The 21426-nt window shown below is 48.1% G+C and overlaps 1 protein-coding gene across 1 annotated transcript in view; it reads right to left on the bottom strand.

Annotated features, from left to right (window-relative positions):
- AK8 (adenylate kinase 8) overlaps positions 1-21426 on the bottom strand; it is an 841444-nt gene that overhangs the window by 263270 nt on the left and 556748 nt on the right. Inside the window, exon 10 of the mRNA XM_086924758.1 lies at positions 19777-19866. Within this exon, the coding sequence (XP_086780884.1) occupies positions 19777-19866 (90 nt within the window). The remainder of the gene's footprint in view (positions 1-19776; positions 19867-21426) is intronic.

Genomic DNA, 21426 nt, shown 5'->3' with positions numbered 1-21426 from the left:
GGGGCGCTGGTCAGGGGGCAAGTTCACAGGCAAGCCCTTGGAGATCTTTCAGCAGAGTTTGGCACAAAGTTCAATAAAAGCAAAAGTCTCTTGTAGTCTCTTCTTTTCCTCTCCTTCTGCAGCAAGGCACCAGACACAGGCCAGAGACAGCACTCCTCCTTGTCCTTCCAGGTCCTTCTCTTCGGGCAGAGTTTCTTCTGTAGCGCAAACAGGATCTAATTTACAAGGAGCAGGGCTCCTTCTTTTATACCCAGTTTCTTTTGTTCTTACAGGCCAGGGGGGCCTTTGCATAACTGCTCTCAGTTCCTGAGCACTTGTGGTGGGTACTTCTGCTTCTGCATTCAGTGTGAAGGCAGGCACATCAGCCGCTCCCCAGGGGGGCGGAGCCGGCATTGTGAAGACAGGGGCAGCCTGAGCACTTTGTTGACAAGCTTCGGTCCTTCCTGGGCCAGGTGCAGGCTGAGTCATCAGTCGCTCCCCAGGAGGGCGGAGCCAGCATTGTGGAGGCAGAGCACAGCCTGATGCATCATTCAGGGGAAACTCCCACCACCCACTAAGGTGTCATCCTGCTATTCACAACCTGTCAACTCCCAGCCCTGTCACTCACACACTCAGACAGTCAGCTACACACAAGAGCAGAGGCGGGCTGAAATGGTTAGACAAGCAAATGCTAACTTTCTAAAAGTAGCATTTGCAAACCCAGGATATTAAAATAAACTTTACTAAAAGAAGTATTTTATTATTCTGAGGTCAGGCATACTAAACATTAATGTCTACCATGTTCCCTGAGCCTGCTGGGATTATAGAGTGTAATAATTCCAGCAGCCCATTCTGGCCTAAAGGGAGCAGGTAGCCTTACAATAGTGAAAAACGAATTTGGTTGTAATTCACTACTAGGACATGCCACACACATCAGGGCTTGTCCTACCTTACACTTACAATGCACCCTGCCCTAGGGCCTACCATAGGGGTGACTAATATGAAGTTAAGGGAAGGTGTAAGGGCTGGCAAGTGGGTGCACTTGCCCAGCTAGCATGACAGTACCAGACTGCACGCAGGTTCTGCAATGGCAGACCCTAGACACATTTTAAGGCTGCTTCTGTGGGTGGCGCAACCAGCGCTGCAGGCCCACTAGCAGTATTGGCATTTACAAGCCCTGGCACTCCTGGTGCACTTTACTAGGGACTAACAGTAAATCCAATGAACCAATCATGGACATCAATCACATGTACAATTTTCAGTAGGGAGAGCATATGCACTTTAGCACTGGTCAGCAGTGGTAAAGTGCCCAGAGTCATTAAACCAAACAAAATAGGTCAGAGAGAGTATTGGAGGAAGGCAAAAAGTTTAGGGATGACCCTGCCAAGAGGCCTAGGTCCAACACACAGCTTTATGAACGTTCTTTGTTCTTGCTCTGTCAAGTGGCAGCAGCCCAGTGCTGCTGTTCACCAGGGGCCGCAAGTAAAGGCCAGGAGGGCCGTACTTTGAGTATCCCTGGTGTAGACTGAACATGTAGTGTATTTTGTATTTTGTAAAGCGCACAGCTGCCCCAACGGGGCGTCCCGGTACTGTATAACGCTGTGGAACCCTTCCTGGCTCTCCCTGTGAGATGCCCCTCCTGGGCACCCCCAAGGTGAAGCCAGGCATCTCAGTGTTGTATGGGGCCGTTGTGCAGATTAAGCAAGCTATTGCCCAGAGTTGCAGCGTGGGACCCATGATTAGAGTAGGTGCCGAGGCGAGAATTATCGAGTTCACGGACATTGAGCCCAAGACCCTGCAGCGTCGGGACTTGAACCCTGGTCCCGGGCCTGATCTCTGCTTCAGAGTCTGCCGCTCTAACCAGTGAGCCACACTTCTCGAACACATTCGATGTTTGTTCCTCCAAGGCATGATATCGGTCAATGAGTTCAGGTGGAGAATCTTGTGGCATGGGTTTCAGACATCTGGTACTATTCTGACATGAGGTCTGTCTTGTGGTCAAGAAACAGCTCTTTCTTGGTGATCTTTATCACACAAATCCTGCTCATCATTAACATTTTCATAACCATTAGATGACCTATGTCTTGTCACCATCAGCATCTTCTGCAAAAGGACCTTGTGTCTTTTTGGTGATTCTGCTTGCAGACAGATGTCTTGTATTTGGGTAGGTATAGTCTTGGGTGAGACTTACAAAGTTCTATCCACCACATATTTTGTAGCACTGATGAATACTTAACTTTGGGGATCATTTGGCCTTTGCGCTAGATGAGGAGAAGTAAAGGTTGTAAATTTTTTGATGCAAAGAAAACAGTAAATCTGCCGGAACGTTTATCGTTGGAATATACACGGGTTGTCTTGCATGCATTACTAACTCGGATAGCAGTAGTTGGTGATTTTTGAAATAACCCTGTTGATTCATGCTATAGGAAGGAAGTGTTTCACGCTGGGGTATGGATTCAGTATGCAGCATGTCTGGACTTGGGTTTGGCCTGTCCTCTTCACCTTCATCTTCTGCGAAGGAAGCCTCAACCTCTTCTTAGTTGCTGTCTTCCTCTTGAGTACTGGCTCCTGCAACAACAATTCTGGTAGTTGCAAAGATATGATTAGAGGTAAATTCACCATGGATTGTAATGGTAATGTAGCTGAAGTCAGCAATGTTGACAAAGTTGTAAGTGTGGTCTTTACGTCCAAAGGTGATTCTTTTGTCGTCAATAGTAAGGCATCCGTGGTTGAAGGTGGAAGCTGCCCTGGGGACAGGAAGATGGCCTGCTCCATGGATGGAGGGGGTTCGGTCATTGCTCAGGCTTCCCTAATTAAAGTGTCTATGAAAATGTCTTCTGTCGGTGGAGAAAGGTTCAGCTCAAAAACAATAACTTCTTCGTTGATGATGTTGAACAAGTAGGCGGTAACTTTTCATTTGATGGTGCTTTCAACTGTCTACAATTGTTTTGGCATATGGGTATAAAGTTTGTTTAGTCGTCAATGACTGGTCCGGCAACAATGTCTTGGACAACAAAGAGTGTCCCATCTTTTTACTTGCTGTCGATTCTGATGAGGTTACTTTTCGTGACTGGAGTGTCAACTGAAGTCTGTGAAGCTGCCTATCAGTCTTTCTTGAGAGTCTGGGATGTAACTGAGTCTTGGTTGCAGGGACCATTTTCATGTCTACCTTTTTGTGGCTTGACGGTTCAGTCTTCACCCTTCTTGACTTGGCAGGAGCAGGAGTTGTTGGTACCGATGCATTTGCACCCATCACCGTAAGGGGGATGCTTTATGGTTTTCGTTGTGGAAAAGTAACACAAATGTCACAGTTGTTGGGGTCATGGTCCAGGCAAACTCAAGTTATACAAAAATAGGTTTGTCCTTCACAAAAATGTACCTTTTACCCCATGAAGAACATGCTTTCTTTTTCTCTTCACCTCAGCAGCCATAATGAAGTAGCCTTGCAATAAACAGAGGGTCGTTCTTTGGCACACCATCTTCCAGGTAAATTTGATCTTTTTTCTCGAACAGGCCCTTTATTCCACTGGGCACCCCCCGGTGTGCTGCAATATTTGGGGCTGCTCATGGTGCTTCTGTCTCTTTTCTACCTCTCTACGGGTAATTTCCGCAGGTACTGGGAAGCCTGCAGAGAAAGACAGAGAGGGTACGAGTGGATGGTAGAGAGCAAGCGGTCAGAGACTGAGGAGAGAGAGAGAAAGAAAATGGATGGATGGATGGATGAAAGAGAGAATAGCACAAGGAGATGAATGAAGCGGGCTGGAGTGAGCATTTTAGCCAGGGTTGCTTCTGGATGCCCCGTCCGGTCCTGGGTCGCGCACTCCAACACTGATTTTCCAACAGTTGGAAAATTGTTGCTGGTAGGAGTTGCATCAGAGGCTAGCCCTACGTAGGATAGCTCCTCAGATGCCATTCGTGCTGGTGTTCAATCTGGCTGGGACAGTTTCCAACAAAAAAGTCTACAAATGCCCTTCATGGTTTGGGCACAATCTTCACTTTGCTGCTGGTTTGAGGGTCTGTGATTGCAAACAACATGATAGGCCCATCATGTGAGCTAGGTACTGCAGACTGGGGGACAACTATAAACAAACTATTCGCATACAAACAAGCATGGGCTTCACTTTTTGTTAGAAGTGCATGTGCATGTGATGCCCCCAGCTCTCCCAGAAAGTAAATCTCACAACAAAGCAACAGTTTAGGGCAGTGGGGGTTTGGCTCTAGGGAGCCCATCCCAGGCCTTTATGTTTTTTATTATTTGAATAAAGGGGAGAGGGGAAGCTTGCCACTTCCGAGCCTTTCAAATGCAAGAGATCTCCTGAGCTAACAGCAAGAGTCAATAAAGTTCTTCAAGTAAATCACAAAGAAGATGGTCTTCGTATCTTCGTTTATTATGATGTTGTTCTTCTTCAAACACTCTAGCCGCCAACACGTGTTTCGTCTTTGGCGGTATAGACCACAGACTTCTACAGGGCATTGCTAGACTAATGAATTATCGTAGATTGGAAAGTAATATCAGTGTGTAAAAGGAGTATTATCGGGTTTAAAAAGGTTTGGAGACTCCTCACTCAAACAGCTACTCGCCGGTTCCTGGCTTCTGAGTCGTATCACACTAGTTCCAAGGTCACCTGGGGCTCCACTGTGACTTTGAAATTTTGATGTTTGGAATTTTTACTTCTCAATCACTCTCAACATCTGACCATATGGTAGGCTCCATTTTAGCACAGCTGTGTGACCACTGTTTTCATGCAAAATTGAATTTGTGGCTGTTGCCTTTCTGTGCCTTATAGTTGTTAACTTCTCATCGTGAATATTTAGCTCGATATCCAAAAAATCACAATGTATTTTTCAATGCACTGCAGTAAACTGGCTGTTAGATCTGTTAAAATTCAGTTTCTGTGTAGTTCCTCTACTCACCATAATATAAATGGATCGTCAATAAAACCTGTCCATAGCATGACATTTCTCATGTAGTGATCGTTCTCCTCGACCCAGGCTACCCCCTTGACCACCATCAAGTACGGTTATTATTTCAAACCCGCACTTGCACTTGCCTTTTAACCTTAGGGATTGGGAGATACTAATAAAATTTGTTTTTCTACCCGATTCACCTAATTTTAATAAAACCCTTCACCATTTCACTCTTATCACAATACACTGCTTTTTTTCAGTAGCCACTTTAATTTTGAAACAACACATACTACCCACTTGTCACATCTATCGGTCACGGTAACATCAGACCGGCCGTTTTGTCTCCTGGGTAAGGAGAACCCAAATGATGAGAAAGAGGGCGGTACAGTGTGGCTTCTGATGGGAATAATTTTCTCCATATGCTCTTGAGCCTCGACTTGGCCAGCATAAACTAGCGTGCATGGTGTGTTCTCACTGGTGTTATCTGCATGATATTGGTTTTGTGATCCATGTTGAATGACTTACCCCTTTTTTGACTCCCAGGTATAATTTAGTGTTATGATATTGTGTTTGGGGCGTGTACCTGGTCGGTCGTTAAATCTGCCCTTAGACCCTCCTCTCATTGTTTGTTGTGTATACCCCCTTCTCCCACCAACCCATGAACAAGTTCGTATAGGTGGGGGCGAAGGAGGTGCCCATTGCTATGCCTATGGTTGGTAGAGCTAGCTATTAAAAATGAACTTACTGTGGGTGAGACAGAAACGTAGCCTATCAATCATCATTCCTGTATGTTCTAGATGTTCTATATATCTATCCCTCAGGAAGTACTCGCATGCACGTATTCCAACTTCTTGCTTTATTGAAGTGCACAGCGACACTACATCAAGTGTGATCATGGTATATGCAGATTTTCAGGATACAGTTCAACCAACAAGAGAGTCAGGGTCGGAATAGACACTCCCATGCCCCTCATCAAATCATACTTTCAAACAACGAGAGAGTGTTAATACAAACATTCAACACAGTAGGCTAGTAAAGAAATTAAGCAAGCACTACTGGCCTATTAGGAAGGAATGTTAATATCAGTAGAAAGAAAACAGAGTGCACATGCTCAAAGGCCTGGCTAAAAAGAACCCTCAGGCCCCAGTGAAACACTGGTAGCCGGTTATCTTCATTGGGTTCTCTTGTTTAGCTAGGGAAAGTGAAAGTGAGTTAAAAAGAGTATGGACTACTCCTCAAAATTATTTTAATAGGAGGGTAGCTCTAACTCTATTAAAACCAGTGTGTTGAATTTTCGGACTATTGAGAGGTTGTGTGAGTTTGAACCAATCAGTCCCCTAATAAAGTGAAAGAAACAGAACTAAAAATGGTCAACATGTTTCTGCTTAATGAGCCCTACTCCGCTCAGCATTCATCAGAATGCTGAAGATAACCGGCTACCAGTGTTTCACTGGGGCCTGAGGGTTCTTTTTAGCCAGGCCTTTGAGCACGTGCACTCTGTTTTCTTTCTACTGATTTTCAGGATACTCCATCCATTGTTTGTTTACAAAATCAGTAGAATTCCTTAGATAGGATGGCAAGCTAGTAACACATGGTTGCAAGAATAGGTCTAAGTACCCCGAGCTGTTCTCTAGAAGCGAACAAATGGAATTGACAATTGGTCTGCCAGGTGGTGTGTTGATATTTTTGAGGATTTTAGGGAGGAAGTATATTTTGGCTGTCTTTGCATGTTCTGTACGAAGATACTGGCATTCATCCCAGTCTAAGAGGTCCTTCTCGTGCCAAAATTGTAATTTCTGATGGTATCCCTTTTCAATTGATCTCACTAGACCATGGGGGAGACACTTGTAAAGGGTTGTGTTGTTCAACTGCCGTTTTGCTTCCATCAAATATGTATCTTGACCCATCAACACAATGTTATCTTCTTTATCTGATATATATGTGTGTGCGTTTGCGTATACATATGTATATATATATATGCTTTAACTGAAAAAACAAAGGTTACAGGGATGTTATAGTTAGGCTGACATTTCACTCATACAAAACCGGAGAAATTCAGTAGTTCTAGTTGCCCCCGCAATGCACTGCTTATGACCTCACATATTACATCATTCATGACATGGTCAGTACATCACTTATGACATCTCAAATGACATCACTGATGACATCCCTGTAGTTTGTCTGGAGCCAGGGCAGGCGAGACAGGAAACCTGTGCCCTTCAAAGGTAAACCTTCAGAAGCTTCTCCCACTTCAAAGGAGGCACCTGATAGACATATTGGACTTCAGACACCAACTCTTCGGTACACTTCTGAACTTGTGGAGACTCTACCAAGAAGAAGGACTGCTGTGCTGCTGAAAGGACTGCCATTCTGCTAGACTGCTGCCCTGCTGGATTGCTGCGCTGCTGCCCTTCTGGCTGAGTCAGAGGAATCAGACCTGCGCCTGAACCCAGTACTCCCAGAGTTACTCCAAGAGTTAGTCTGATGGCCTCCTTTTCAGAGCCAAGGGGACATAACAGGCTCACAACCAACGGAACCAGCACCTGGATGCAGCTGAGCAAGCCCTGAACCCCAAGTGGTGCCCTTCAGGACCTGGACCTTTGGTGTGGCCTCAGAGAAGCTGAAATCATGTTTTTGGGCTCTTTGTGACTGTGAATAGGACCGCTGGTGCCTAAACCTCCTCCCTCGCACAGCCCGTCAACGTGACGTTCTATCAACTCAACTCTTTACGCTACAGCATCAGCCGCTTGCGGGGACCTGCTGTTGTGCTACATCCAGTCGGTTCAGACGCCGGCTTCGAAGTACCGACGGAAAGAGCGGTGCTTCACTCTACTCCTGAGCCACTGCCAGGTGGGGTGAGGTCTTCACTTCTTACAAGTCATGTGAACGACATAACCTGTAAGGAACAAGACAAGACTCTTCACCTAGAGCATGGGTACTCACAAACTTTCTCTCGGGGGCCAAATTTACAGTGTGGTTTGTGTCCGAGGACCGCACTGGTGGGGGCGGGGTCAGTGGGGAGGGGGCGGGGCTAGAGAAAAAAAAAACTGACCATGAGGTTGATCACAGGTCCCTGCAGTGGACGCCTTCGTCCACTGAGCCACCAGACCAGGCATACACACATTTCTCTTGCTCTCTCTCTCTCTATCATTCTTTCTCTGTCGCTCTCTCTCCCTCTCTCTCTGTCTCCCTCTCTCCCTCCCTCTCTCTACCTCTCTCTCCCTCTCTCTCTCTCTGTCTCACTCACTCGGACTCTCACTCCCTCGCTCCCTCTCTCACTCACTCTGACTGTCTCACTCTCTCTCTGTCTCCCACTCTCTCTCTGTTTCCCTCTCCCTCTCTCCGTTTCCCTCTACCTTCCTCTATTTCTCTCTCCCTCTCTCTCCTTCCTTCTTCCTCCTTCCCTCTGTCTCCCTCTCTATCCTTCCCTCTCTTTCCTTTCCTCTCCCTCCTTCCCCCTCCCTCACTCTGAGGTCTCCCTCACTCGCTCTGTCTCCCTCCCTTCCTCGCTCTTTCTTTCCCTCGCTCTCCCTCTGTCTGCTTGTCTCCCTCCCTCGCTCTCCCTCTGTCTGCTGTCTCCCTCCCTCTCTCTCCCTCGCTCTCCCTCTGTCTCCCTCGCTCTGTCTCCCTCGCTCTCCCTCCGTCTGCATCTGTCTTCCTCCCTCGCTCTCGCTGTCTCCCTCCCTTGCTCTCCCTCTGTCTGCCTGTCTCCCTCCCTTGCTCTCCCTTGCTCTCCCTCTGTCTGCCTCTGTCTCCCTCGCTCTCCCTATGTCTCCCTCGCTATGCCTCCCTCGCTCTCCCTCTGTCTCCCTCGCTCTGCCTCCCTCACTCTCCCTCTGTCTGCCTGTCTCCCTCCCTCGCTCTCCCTCTGTCTGCTTGTCTCCCTCCCTCGCTCTCCCTTGCTCTCCCTCTGTCTGCATGTGTCCCTCCCTCAGTCTCCCTCGCTCTCCCTGTCTGCCTCAGTCTCCCTCGCTCTCCTTCACGCTGCTCCCTCGCTCTACCTCTGTCTGCCTCTGTCTCCCTCCCTCGCTCTCCCTCTGTCTGCCTGTCTCCCTCCCTCGCTCTCCCTCTGTCTGCATGTCTCCCTCCCTCACTCTCCCTCGCTCTCCCTGTCTGCCTCAGTCTCCCTCGCTCTCCTTCACGCTGCCTCCCTCGCTCTCCCTCTGTCTGCCTGTCTCCCTCCCTCGCTCTCCCTCTGTCTGCCTGTCTCCCTCCCTCGCTCTCCCTCTGTCTGCCTCTGTCTCCCTCGCTCTCCTGTCTGCCTGTCTCCCTCCCTCGCTCTCCCTCTGTCTGCCTCTGTCTCCCTCCATCGCTCTCCCTCTGTCTGCGTGTCTCCTTCCCTCGCTCTCCCTCTGTCTGTCCCTCTGTCTCCCTCGCTCTGGCTCCCTCGCTCTCCCTCTGTCTCCCTCGCTCTCCCTCTGTCTCCCTCGCTCTCCCTCTGCCTGCCTGTCTCCTTCCCTCTCCCTCTGTCTGCCTCTGTCTCCCTCCCTCGCTCTGCCTCCCTCCCTCGCCCTCCCTCTGTTTCCCTCACTCTCAATCTGTTTCCCTCGCTCTCCCTCTGTCTGTCTGTCTCTGTCTCATTCCCTTTCCCTTCCCTCCCTCTACCTCCCTCCCTCGCCCTCTTCTTCTCACCCTGCCTGTGTGTGCCCGGGTTGAGACAGCTTCTGGGCACATACACACTCAGCCAGCCAGCTGCACCCGAGCACTTCACAGGTCTTTAAAAGACCATTCGCATGCTAATGAGGCTTTGTTCACCTCTTAGGCCCCTGCAGCCCCACTCTGACGGAAATCGCCCGGCCCTCAGAGAGAGTCTTTGCATCGCGCTGCCGCAGAGGTGTTTGCTGAGATGCTTTAAAAAACAAACAAACACGGGTACGATGTCTGCACGGTCCGCGGGCCGCCAGGGAAGGCTTGCCGGGCCTCCCCCGGCCCGCGGGCCGTACTATGAGTACCCATGACCTAGAGACTGCAGGTGACCTCAGTACTTGTCTTTGAACTTTGTTTCTTATTGTCCCGCATACCACGTTTAGAACTCTCCGATCTTCGAACGCCCATCTAACCCAAATTCCCAGGATAAAGAAAGCTCGCTCCGGAGGCCGGCGCTTTTCCTATCACGCGTCCAAGATGTGGAACACCCTTCTGCCTGACCTCCAGGCCCAACACAATCTGCTGGCTTTCCGAAAGCTACTAAAGACATGGCTGTTCCCATAACCATCTGCTCCGCAGTCGGCTGATCTCTCTGGTGCATCTTTTAGCGCTGGGACGCTCACGGGCAGCCATGCGCTCTAGAAATCCCATTACAATTACAATTACAATTACACTTATTATTTCTTTTTTACCTGCAGTAGCATATATTTGTTGTAAGGTCCTGAAGAAAGCAAGGACAATCCTGTCCACGAATTGCTGAAACATGTTGACCTGGTTCCATTTCTAGACAGCTAATTTCTTAAACTGTCTTAACAAATTTTTTAATGTTGGCGGAGTGAGTATCACCCGAATAAATTTTGTTCTGTACTCCCTCATACAATTTTAAACACACTCTTTAATTTCATTTTTCTCACGTAGTTTTTTGCACTGCACTCCACCAGTCATCCCACACTCTACCACTCACTAACATTGAGAAGTGGTATACCATACTACCTGTTGTTTCAGTCGAAGGGATCTATTAACATCTTGGTCTCCTTCTTTCTGAGAATAACACATCTGAGTAGATGGTTTTGGAAGAATCCCAAATGATGAAGGGCGGTTCCGAGGTGTGACTGATGGGTATCTCTGACCATCTATCAGGGTGTCATTGATTACCATCCTCTACAGGTCAGGTGAAAGGGTCACTGTTGTTTGGCTTCACACACTATAAACCCACCTTTTTCCTTCTATACCCTCTGGTACTCTTTTGTTGCTGTGCTACATCGATCACCGCCCACGGCGCTTCATCTCCTAGTGGCCCCCTCCATCGCGAACGGGACTCTTTGTGCTGGACTGAGACTGTAACTTTCCAGCAAGACTAACCTGGTCCCTGTGTCTGACCTGCTCTCCATCATGGTCAGCTTCAATTTGTGACTTGTTTCCGGTCTCGCATGTCCAGATAGCTGCAAGTGGCGCTTTGGACTTTTTGCTGCTATTGTCACCTAAAACTTTAAAGCGTAATTTCTCTGGTTAAACTTATTGGATCTTTGTTATTTGGTCTTGATTCATTACTTTTGCTCCATTTTTTTAATAGGTGTGGGATTTGTCTTGCGTTTTGCCTATGTTGTTTTCTTGAGAGCTCTTTTCTTTATTTCTTGATGGAAAGCCCATCTGAGAAATGGCAAATCTTGAAAAAAACATGTGAAACAGCTGAAGAAGGCTCACACAGAACACAAAACAGCCAGTGGACGAAGGGGACTTCATCAACGTACACTCTCTTGCTCTTTGGACCTTTTAGAATAATTGATGATATGAGGTACAGAAACAACTAAAGATGTCTAAAGCCAGACCTAATGAATGTGTGCATACTGTATGCAGTTTTCTGTGATGCCCTATCTCATGTGCATGATGCTTAGGGTGTGAGGATGTGTCAAAGACCTTATCCCCTCCTCTGCTACCTGTCAGTTTCCTCTGTTGTTCCAAGTGAGGAGGATGAAAACAAGTTACTTACCTGTAACTTTGGTTCCCCAGTATTGGTAACTTTCATAGATTCCCATGCTTTGTATCATTCCCCGTCGTCGGAATGGGAGCCTCGGTAACAAAAATACCATAGCTGTAGGTACAAAAGACAAAGGAAAAAGGCCTAGGCCTCATTCCCTTTTGTAGCATATCACCCTCTTTGTGTAAAAGAGACCAAACTTTGGCATCAGCCAATCAGAAGTGCCTCACCCCTTAGAACTTTCCTGAAGGAACCTCAGAGCCTCAGATTTTCGTAGCCGTTGTGTACTTAGACACCATATCTGTTGTAGGCTGAGCTTTCCTCGGGGAGGTGGGTGTGCGCATGGGAATCTATGAAAGTTAACAATACTGGGGAACCAAAGTTACAGGTAAGTAACTTGTTTTCTTACCCCAGTATTGGAACTTTCATAGATTCCCATGCTTGTTATCAGAGTAGCAAGCAGTGGGCAAGATAATCACATTTTGCATCATAAATTATAGCAATAGGCAACATGACATAAAATACAAAATGTGAAAGACGGAAGGTGGGAAAGAAAGAAAGCTCACCATCAGTGGAAGAGGTTCCTCAGGACAGCCTGTCCTACTGCCACATCATCTTGTTACAAGGATCCAAGCAGTAATGCTTGGTAAAGGTGTGAACGCTGCTCCAGGTAGCAGCTCTGCAAATGTCTTTAATCTGCACCTCCGCAAAGAGGGCTGTTGAAGAAGCCATGGATCTTGTGGAATGTGCTCGGATCTTTCCAGTTAGAGGTTTTCCTGCAGCCTTGTGACAATGTAGAATGGCACTTGTGATCCATCTCGAAACACCCTGTTTGGATAGCGGAAGGCCCTTACCAGGACCTCCGAAGGCGACAAATAATTGTGAAGATTTCCAAAATCCTTTAGTAGGTTCTAAATAGAATTTCAAGCATTGTTGCACATCCAATGAATGCAATGCTCTTTCTGCTGGCGTAGAAGGTTGAGGGAAGAATGCCTTCAGAATGACCGGTTCATTCAAGTGGAAATCCAAGGGAACCTTAGGCATGAACCTAGGATTAGTTCTCATGATCACAGTGTTACTTTTGAATTGAAGGAAAGGTTCTTGGATGGTTAAAGCCTGTAATTCTCCAACATGCCTAGCCGACGTGAGAGCAAGGAGGAGAGCCAATTTCCACGAAAGATATTTCTTGTCAGAACAATGGATTGGTTCAAATGGACCCTTCATGAGTTGAGAAAGGAAGAGATTTAAATGCCATGTAGGAAGGGGCGGTCGCACTGGTGGATAGACCCTGAACAAGCCCTTAAGAAATTGCTTGATAATCCTGGAAGACCACAAGGAAGGACCGGATTCTGTCCTTCTGAACCTTGACAGAGCAGCCAAATGGACCTTAATTGATGAATGGGCTAGTCCCGACTTAGCCAAGGACAGCAGATAAGGTAGGATCTGATGAGGTCTGGAATTGAAAGGATCAATGCTTTCTTTCTTACACCAGCAACAAAATCTTTTCCACTTAAGGCGGTAAGTCCTGTTCGTTGAAGGAGCTCTTGCCTGGGACAGAACCTCCTTAATCTCTCTTGATAAGGGCAGGTTCATAAATTCTCGCTGCTCAGGAGCCATGCAGTCAGGTGTAACAACTGTGGATCTGGGTGCCAAATTTGTCCGTCGGACATCGTGAGAAGATCCGGCAGAATCCTCAAAGGAACGGGAGGAGCTATCGACAACAGATGGAGCTCCGTGTACCAGAACTGCCTGGGCCAAGCCGGGGCTATTAGGATCATCCTGCACGGCTCCACCTTGATTTTCCTGATAATTCGTGGTATCAGAGGAATGGGAGAAAAAGTGTAGACAAATGTCCTCGACTATGCTATTGAAAGCGCACTTCCCAGTGAACCTTGATGGTGAAGCCTGCTTGCGTAAGACCGGCATTTTTTGTTGGTCGTAGTGGCAAAGAGATCGATCTCCGGTCTGCATCCCTGGCTGAAGATCTCTTCCAAAACTGTCTGATTCAATTCCCACTTGTGGCTGACTGAGGATGATCTGCTCAGCCTGTCGGCGTTTTCGTTTAGGATCCCTGGTAAGTGTTCTGCCTTCAGTGATATCCTCTGAAGGATCGCCCATTCCCAGATCTGTTGAGCTTCTTGCGACAAAGGACGAGATCTGGTTCCTCCTTCCTTGTTCACATAGTGCATGGCCGTGGTGTTGTCCGTCCTGATCAGCACTTGCGAACCTTCTAGGCGAGGAAGAAAAGCTTGCAGAGCCAGTCTTATCGCCCTTAGTTCTAAAAGGTTGATGTGGAGATTTTTCTCCTGGGGCGACCAATGCCCGCTGACATGTAGGTCTTGCATCACTGCTCCCCAACCCTCCAACGACGTGTCCGTTGTCACTACATGTGGGGACGGGTCGCTTACGAAGGATAGACCTTGGGACAAGTTGTTTTGATCTGCCCACCACAAGGTCGCGTCTTTCATCCTCGGAGTGACCGTCACTATGTCCTCGAATGAACCGTGGACCTGTTGCCACTGATTGTCCAGTTCTTCCTGCAGAGGACGCATTCTGAGTCTGCAATGGGGAATCAGTGGAATGCACGATGAAATCACCCCAGTAGGGATTTGTATCGGCGTACAGAAAGACACCTTCTTGCCCGTAAGTCCCGAGCCAAGGTCTGTAATTTTTCCCTCCTTTCCAGAGTAGGGAAGGCTCTTGAGAGGTTTGAATCCAAGAGGGCCACCAGGAAGCGAGCCTTTCTTGACGGGACCAGAGAGGACTTCTCGTTGTTTAGAGTGAGGCCTAGATTCTGGAACAGATTCGTACAAGCTTGAACAGCCTCTAGCGCTGCCTCCCTGGACGGAGCTTTCAGCAACCAGTCGTCCAGGTAGGGGAAGACTTGGAAATGGTTCCTTCGCAGGAAAGCTGCTACTGGCGCCAGCACCTTTGTAAAAATTCTCGGGGCTGAGCGGAGTCCAAAGGGTAAAACCCTGAATTGAAAATGGCTCTTGGCTACTGTGAATCGCAGAAACCTTCTGTGTGCTGGGTGAATCGGAACATGGAAATACGCATCCTCGAGATCGAGCGTGGCCATGAAATCTCCCGGATTGATGAGCTTCAAGATGTCCTGGAGAGAGACCATCCGGAAAGAAAGGGAGATGCGATAGGTGTTTAGCTCCCTTAGGTCTAAAATGGGGCGCCATTTTTCTTGCGTTTTTCTCACCAGGAAGAACCTGGAATAAAATCCCTGTCCCCTTTGGTTTGAGGGAACCGGCTCTATCGCTCCCTTACGGAGCATTTGTTGGACTTCGAGCCGCAGGAGACGCTGGTGCTTCGACAGAATGGCTGCCGGGGGCTTGGGTGGAGGGACTTGCGTGAATTCCAAAGTATGCCCTTTCCGAATGATGTTGAGCACCCAACGGTCCGATGTTATTTTGGACCAGTTTTGAAGATATTTGGTGACCCTGCCTCCAACTGATGATTTCTTGAAGCAGGGTCCAGTAGGAAGAGCCAGGAGGCCGCTATTGGCGCTTGGGCGAGTCTCGTCCTCGTCCAGCCTGTTTTCCCTTGTTGTAAGGTCTGGAGTAGTTTGTCGACTTGCCCTGGCGCTGTTGATAGGGCTGCCGGTATTGTTGGGAACCTGAGCCCGTGGAGGAGTAGCGCTGTTGTGTGAAGGACCCTCTATAGGTACAACCTCTGCCTCTGGCTCCTTTAAAGGGAGACTTGCGGTATTGAAGGGTCCCTAAGAACCTGGCAGTCTCTGTATTCTTCTTAATTTCTTGAAGGGTATCATCGATGACTTTCCCAAACAATGCCTCACCATCAAAAGGCAGATCAAGGACCTTGTTCTGGATCTCAGGCTGGAACCAAGTCGCTTTGAGCCATCCTTGGCGGCGGAGGACTGCCGCCCCAGCTAGGGATCGAAATCATGTGGATGTAATATCCATTGCACAATCAATGATTTCCATTGAAGTTGCTTCCATTAAAGTCGCTTCTCCCTCCTGCAGGATCTTCTTTGCCTCAGATGTAGACTCTGGAGGCAGCTGGTCAATGTACGGTGCGATATCGCACCAAAGCTGGCGGTCATATTTCCCCAAGATCGCCAGAGCATTAGCGGCCCGTACAGGTAAACTCGCCATGGAAGAGAACCTCTTCCCCGCATTGTCCAATCTCCGCCCTTCTTTGTCCGGTGGAACTGTTAAGGGAGCAGAAGGGTTACGGGATTTTCTCTGCGCAGCCCGCGAGATAACGGAATCTGGTCTTGGATGACCCGTCAAGACTGCAGGACCCCCATCAGGTGCCTTATATTTCTTGTCCAGACGCGGCGGCACAGGAACCACCGTCGCCGGGTTCTTCATGGCCTTAAGGCCCTCCTTCCACAAATGATCCACAATAGGGATGGACCTTGTCGATTTCCTAAAAGGCTCCTTGAAATCGTATAGAAAACAATCACTAGTAACCTTAGGCATGGCCAATTTGAATCTGCCCGCCTCTCTCTCCATCAACTGATGAAAACCCCTGATGTCCGCTGGTGGGGAATCCGCCGGATCCGGGACTGGTGAAGCAGGATCCGTAATGATATATTCGTCATATTCAGTATTCTGAACAGAGTCATGATCCGACTGCTGGTCCTCATCCGAGGAATCATCATGGACCTCTAGCAGCCCGGAGGAATCTTGTTGGAAGGATGTCTGAGGCGGAGGTGAAAGTTGAGCCTGTAAAGATGGCGTCACTGGTGAGGGCGAAAATACTGCCGGTGTAGCTGATGCTGCCGGGACATGAAGTGGCCTATTCGCCCTTGATTTATAGTCTTGCAGAATGATATGCAAATCTTGGAGAAACGAAGATGGCACCGTCACCATATCCTGGCCCGAATGATGTTGCGACTGGGCCGTTTGATGATAACCACTCTCCTCTTGGATGTATTCACCCTCAGAGTCCGTCTCCTGGCACTTGACCAAAAGTTGGGAAGGACTATTGGTATAACTGAAAGCGTCCTGGTCGTTATCCTCTGACTCCCCTTCTTGCAATAGCATAGTTGATAGAAGGGGGGGATACACTCCTCGGAGAAGTCATCTCCGGCGTGATTCTCGTCACAGAAATGGTAATCCTTTTCTCAGAGGATAATATCGTCGACGGTTCCGTCGTCGGCGGTTGTACATGCGTCGACATGATCGGGGTCGTCGAAGAGGAAATTGTGGGCACACCAGCCGTCGCCATCGTCAGAGTGGTCGTCGTCGATGCCCTCGTCGACGAGACTGTCGTCGACGTCATCGTCGACACCACCGTCGTCGTCACCATCGTCGTCGGTGACACTGTAACCTTCGTCGTCGGCGCCTTTGTCGTCGACGCCTTCGTCGGCAGAGCCTTCGTCGTCGGCGAAATCTTCGTCGTCGACGTCATCTTCGTCGTCGGCGCCTTCTCCGTCGAGCTGACATACCTGCCGTCGACTGTACCTTCGTCGACGAAACTCCCGTCGACGCCACAGTCGACGATAACAATCTCGAATCTGATTTTTCCGTCGACGGAACCTCCGCCGTCGACGTCTTTGTCGTCGAGGACTTAGAGCTCCTCTCAGAAGATTGAGAAGAAGGTTTTTTGAAGGCTGAGGCAGTCTTCTCACCTTTTGAAGGTGTAACAGGACCCACTTTCTCCTTTTCACTTCTGTGAGGAGATTGGCTGGGACCCTAGCTCTCAGACTCACTGGGGGTCTTTTTAGAGGCCTTATAAGGTCTTTCCCTAGAAGGGGAAGGAGAACCCCTACCCCTCTTCACTGACCTTCTTGATGAAGACATCGACGCTGCATCCTCACTGTCACTAGAGACAGTATCCTTTCTGGACTTCAGCTTCTGGAGCCATGTCAAGAGTCTACCCTCACGGTCCCGGAGGGTCTTGGTTGAGAAGGTGCGACAGATCTTGCAGTCAGCAGCCTGGTGGTCAGGATAGAGGCAATAGATGCAGTCATTGTGCCTATCCTCCACAAAAAGCCTTTTCTTGCCAAAGGTGGAACAAGGCTTGAAAAGGGCTAATTTCTTCTCCATTTCACTCATCCTGGAAGGTAGTCAGTAATCCTGAAGAGAATCAAAAGATTCTGAAGAAAATATGCAAAGAAATTCCTAGAAAAGTAGAAGTTGAGCAGAGTTCACAGGAAACTCCCTAAGCACAACGTGCGGTAGAAAATCTGAAGCTCTGAGGTTCCTTCAGGAAGGTTCTAAGGGGTGAGGCACTTCTGATTGGCTGATGCCAAAGTTTGGTCTCTTTTACAAAAAGAGGGTGATATGCTACAAAAGGGAATGAGGCCTAGGCCTTTTTCCTTTGTCTTTTGTACCTACAGCTATGGTATTTTTGTTACCGAGGCTCCCATTCCGACGACGGGGAATGATACAAAGCATGGGAATCTATGAAAGTTCCAATACTGGGGTAAACATACAACCATTGCTACCTGTAATGTGTGCGCACACACACACACACACCCATGCTACCCCAAGCGCGCAGAGTCTCGGGTAAAAAGCACACACACTTCACTGCACATCACACGCCGCTGCTTTTAAAAAGCCAGTGTAGCGCACAACGGTCATTTGCTTGTTGTGGGGGAGCAGTGGCAGCGTGGCCGACCCAACACTACTTGCAATGTCACTAGTCAAATGGACGTCACAATAGTGTCAACATCAACAGATGACGGTCAGGTTGGTCATGAAGCTCCTTCCGGGTCAGAGGGCCACTTCTGTTGGGATGCCCCACAGGATAGTGACAGCGCTCCTGTAAGCCCCTAAGGTACCAACAGGGTCCTAGGTGCTCCAAATGGCATTTGGCCTCAAGCTGGAGGATCGGGGTCTGTAGCACCTACATGCACTTTCTGCACTTTCGGACTGGATGATGAAGGCAAGAACCGTGTGTTCAAGACCTGCCGTGAACAGTCATGGGGGGTCATCCTACCTGAGGTAGCAACGTTTCTATTTTTGGTGATTTTGCACCCCTTTCAGCATAGTGTGATAAGACTGGGTTTTTAAAAAAAATGATGTTTGGGGTTTTAAAAAGCCACAACCCGACCAGAGGTCATCAGGGCAGTTTATATGAGCACTGGGATGTGCTACATATTTCTTTTGCGCTTGGGACTTGCCAGAATCACAGGATGTTGAGCCGAGGCTGGGATTGGAGGCTGGTCCCCCAGTGCCAGAGTCAGCAGGTGTAGCCGCAATGCCATTGTGGTGAGCCCACCAGGCATTTCCGCAGATGCTGAATTAGGGTCAAGGCTGGCAGCACCAACTTTTATGTCATTTCTCCTTAAGACCTACTCACAGCTTCGCACTAGAGCGGGGAGACCCCAGCGCCTCAGTGCTTTTCACGGCACCCCGCACCGTCTTCAAAAAATTTACTCATTTCATTAGGATACAACATTCAAAGCCATATCCCAATTTTATGAAATCGTTACCAAAGATTTGCAACAGAAGTAAACAAACAGTGCAGTTGTTTTTGTAGCATCCGCTGCAGAGTGCCTTGTATACCCAGTGGTGTTCAGGAAACAATAAAAGTGTCAAGATCATTAATGGTGATTAATGGACCTTCTGGAGAGAGATCTGGGTTTTGTCTAGTTCCACTTTTGACTCATCTAAGGTAGCACAGAGGGTTAATATCCTTGCTGCAAAGGACGTGGCAATGGAGAGATGAGGGGCACTGTTGGAGGGTGATAGTGAGGGAATCATTGACGAGTCCCAACAAAGATTGTTGAATCCTGCGGCACTCTTAGGTCATCATTTACTATGCTTTAAAAGGTCATTCAAGTGAAAAAAATGACAAATATGTGGTAGAATGCACCATTTTCTTCCAAATCTTTTAGGGGGAAGAGCCCCCCCTTAACACTCCTTGCATTGGTCAGGCTCACTTGCTGCACTCACTATGCACCCTACAGAGGTTGCTCTGACAATTTACCTGGGCTGCTTTGGGTTCCTAGTTGGGCCCTGTGTTGGACGAGTCTTATAATGGTACAAACGTTGGGAGTCCTGTGCTTTTCCAAACGCAGAGTGTATTTGCCTGTGTAACCAATTCATGCCATGGCGTGTCAATCTAAATTACAAACCTGTCTAAAGACTCCCTCACGTGGTGCTGTTTGTGTGGAAATGCACCTTTTTTCACTTTTTTTAAGCCAAAATGTGTAGTGGTATTTGAAGTGATTTGTCGCTGCACTCGCGTGCATGTTCGGGTTCAGAGAACAGAGAACATACACTGCCGCATAAGGAGGATAACAAATGAGAGGGAACATTGCATACAACTGGTCTTACCTTGCTGTCTCCTCTTGATGTACGGCCTAATCAGCTCCCCCAGTTTGGTCTCAGCCGCCACCTCTTGTTTTAGAACTTTCCCGCAGCTGACTGCAAGTGAGTGTAAACAAGAGAGCGCAGGTTACATTTTGAAATGGAAGGGGCGATCAACCCTCACGCAGGCAAAGCAGACTTTAAATAAAATTAACAAGTTAATTACCTTAGGCAACGCTCTTTCTTGTGGATACTCAATCTAACTGCAAATTCCTCACCTTATAAATATTCCCAGATGGCTGATTTGATAATGACAATTGAAAGCAATGCTTGTCCACACCAATGTGTGACTCTGCATCAACGCCATTCTGCGCCGGAAGTGACGAATGGAGCTGTATATTAGCACCATCCATGGGTGCTGATGTCAGTTTCTTTCATGAACTGTTCCGCACCCTCAGACTCAGAGCCTCTCAGCAGATTCAACAAATCAGTGTGCAGTTTCCTGGGTTGGGATTTTTTTTTAGACAGAACCGGGAGGTGGGAGGGCAGCGAGGAATCTTTGCTTGGTGAAAGTATCCACGAGAAAGAGTGTGAACAAAGGTATGTCATTGGTTTTTCTGATGGATACCTCACCTTGTGAATAGATACCAAAGCAGTACCTGCTATAGTGGTTCGTCTGTCGAATGGCTCAAACTAATAGGTCCAACAGTATTGTGTGGGCAAAATACCCTTCTCCACAAGCCTGAATGTCGTGACAGAGAGCTTTATGAAGGTATGAACTGATGACACAAACCACAGAGGTAGGGACTGGGACGGAAAAAAACAAAAAAACGAGGTCCAGTACCCATGCCCCCTAGAACACTTGTGTACAACACTCAAGGGTAGCTGTTTGTTAAGGAGATTCTGGCCCAATAGGCAGCGGACAGAGTGAGGATGGGGGGAGAGGGGGAGAAAAAAAAAGGGGGATAGAAGTTTTGTTTGTCTCAGGATGGATGTATAAGTTGGGGGGAAATGTCCTTATTTGGAAAAGTTGCCCTCACACTCCAGCGAAGGTGTCATGCTTCATTATTGGGAGTATTTGCTTCTCGTGGGGTCGGTGCTGCAATACCCCACCACCCCGCGAGAGAGCTCTTTGGAGGAGATCTTTTTGAAAAAAACTCTTTTGTGGTGAGTGCGGGTGTGTGGAGCGAGTGTGATAGTGAGTTAAAAATACCACGGTGGTGTCCGATAAAAAGGTTTTTATTCCTGTGTCCACTGTGTAGAGTAAAAACAGAAACTAAACAAGCATTGGAAATGCAATAGGTCTCGCATTAGAAAAGTTGGAGCTATTGGTCTTGTAAATGACAAATATTTTATATATTAGTTGGTTTTTAAAATAGCGAAATTGATAGCTTTGTCATTTACAACGCCAATAGTTATAACTTTCGCGAATGTGACACCTATAGCATTTGGAATGCAAAATGTTTCGTATTTACGTGACTTAGATGGCAGCTCTGGTCGTCAGGCCACATCTCTAGAGAGCATGGTGTGTGAGGGTGAGGGGATGAGGGTAAGGGTGTGTGAGGGTGAGGGGGGTGATGGTGAGAGGGTGCGAGGGTGAGGGGGGGTGAGGGTGTGTGAGGGTGAGGGTGTGAGGCGGAGTGAGGGTGAGAGGGTTGTGAGGGGGTGAGGGGAGCG

This window comes from Lissotriton vulgaris, chromosome 5 (genome assembly GCF_964263255.1).
Source record: "Lissotriton vulgaris chromosome 5, aLisVul1.2, whole genome shotgun sequence".
NCBI classification, from domain to species: Eukaryota; Metazoa; Chordata; class Amphibia; order Caudata; family Salamandridae; genus Lissotriton; species Lissotriton vulgaris.
Note: the sequence above shows the minus strand (reverse complement) of the source record. Positions and strands in the feature narration are given on the sequence as shown.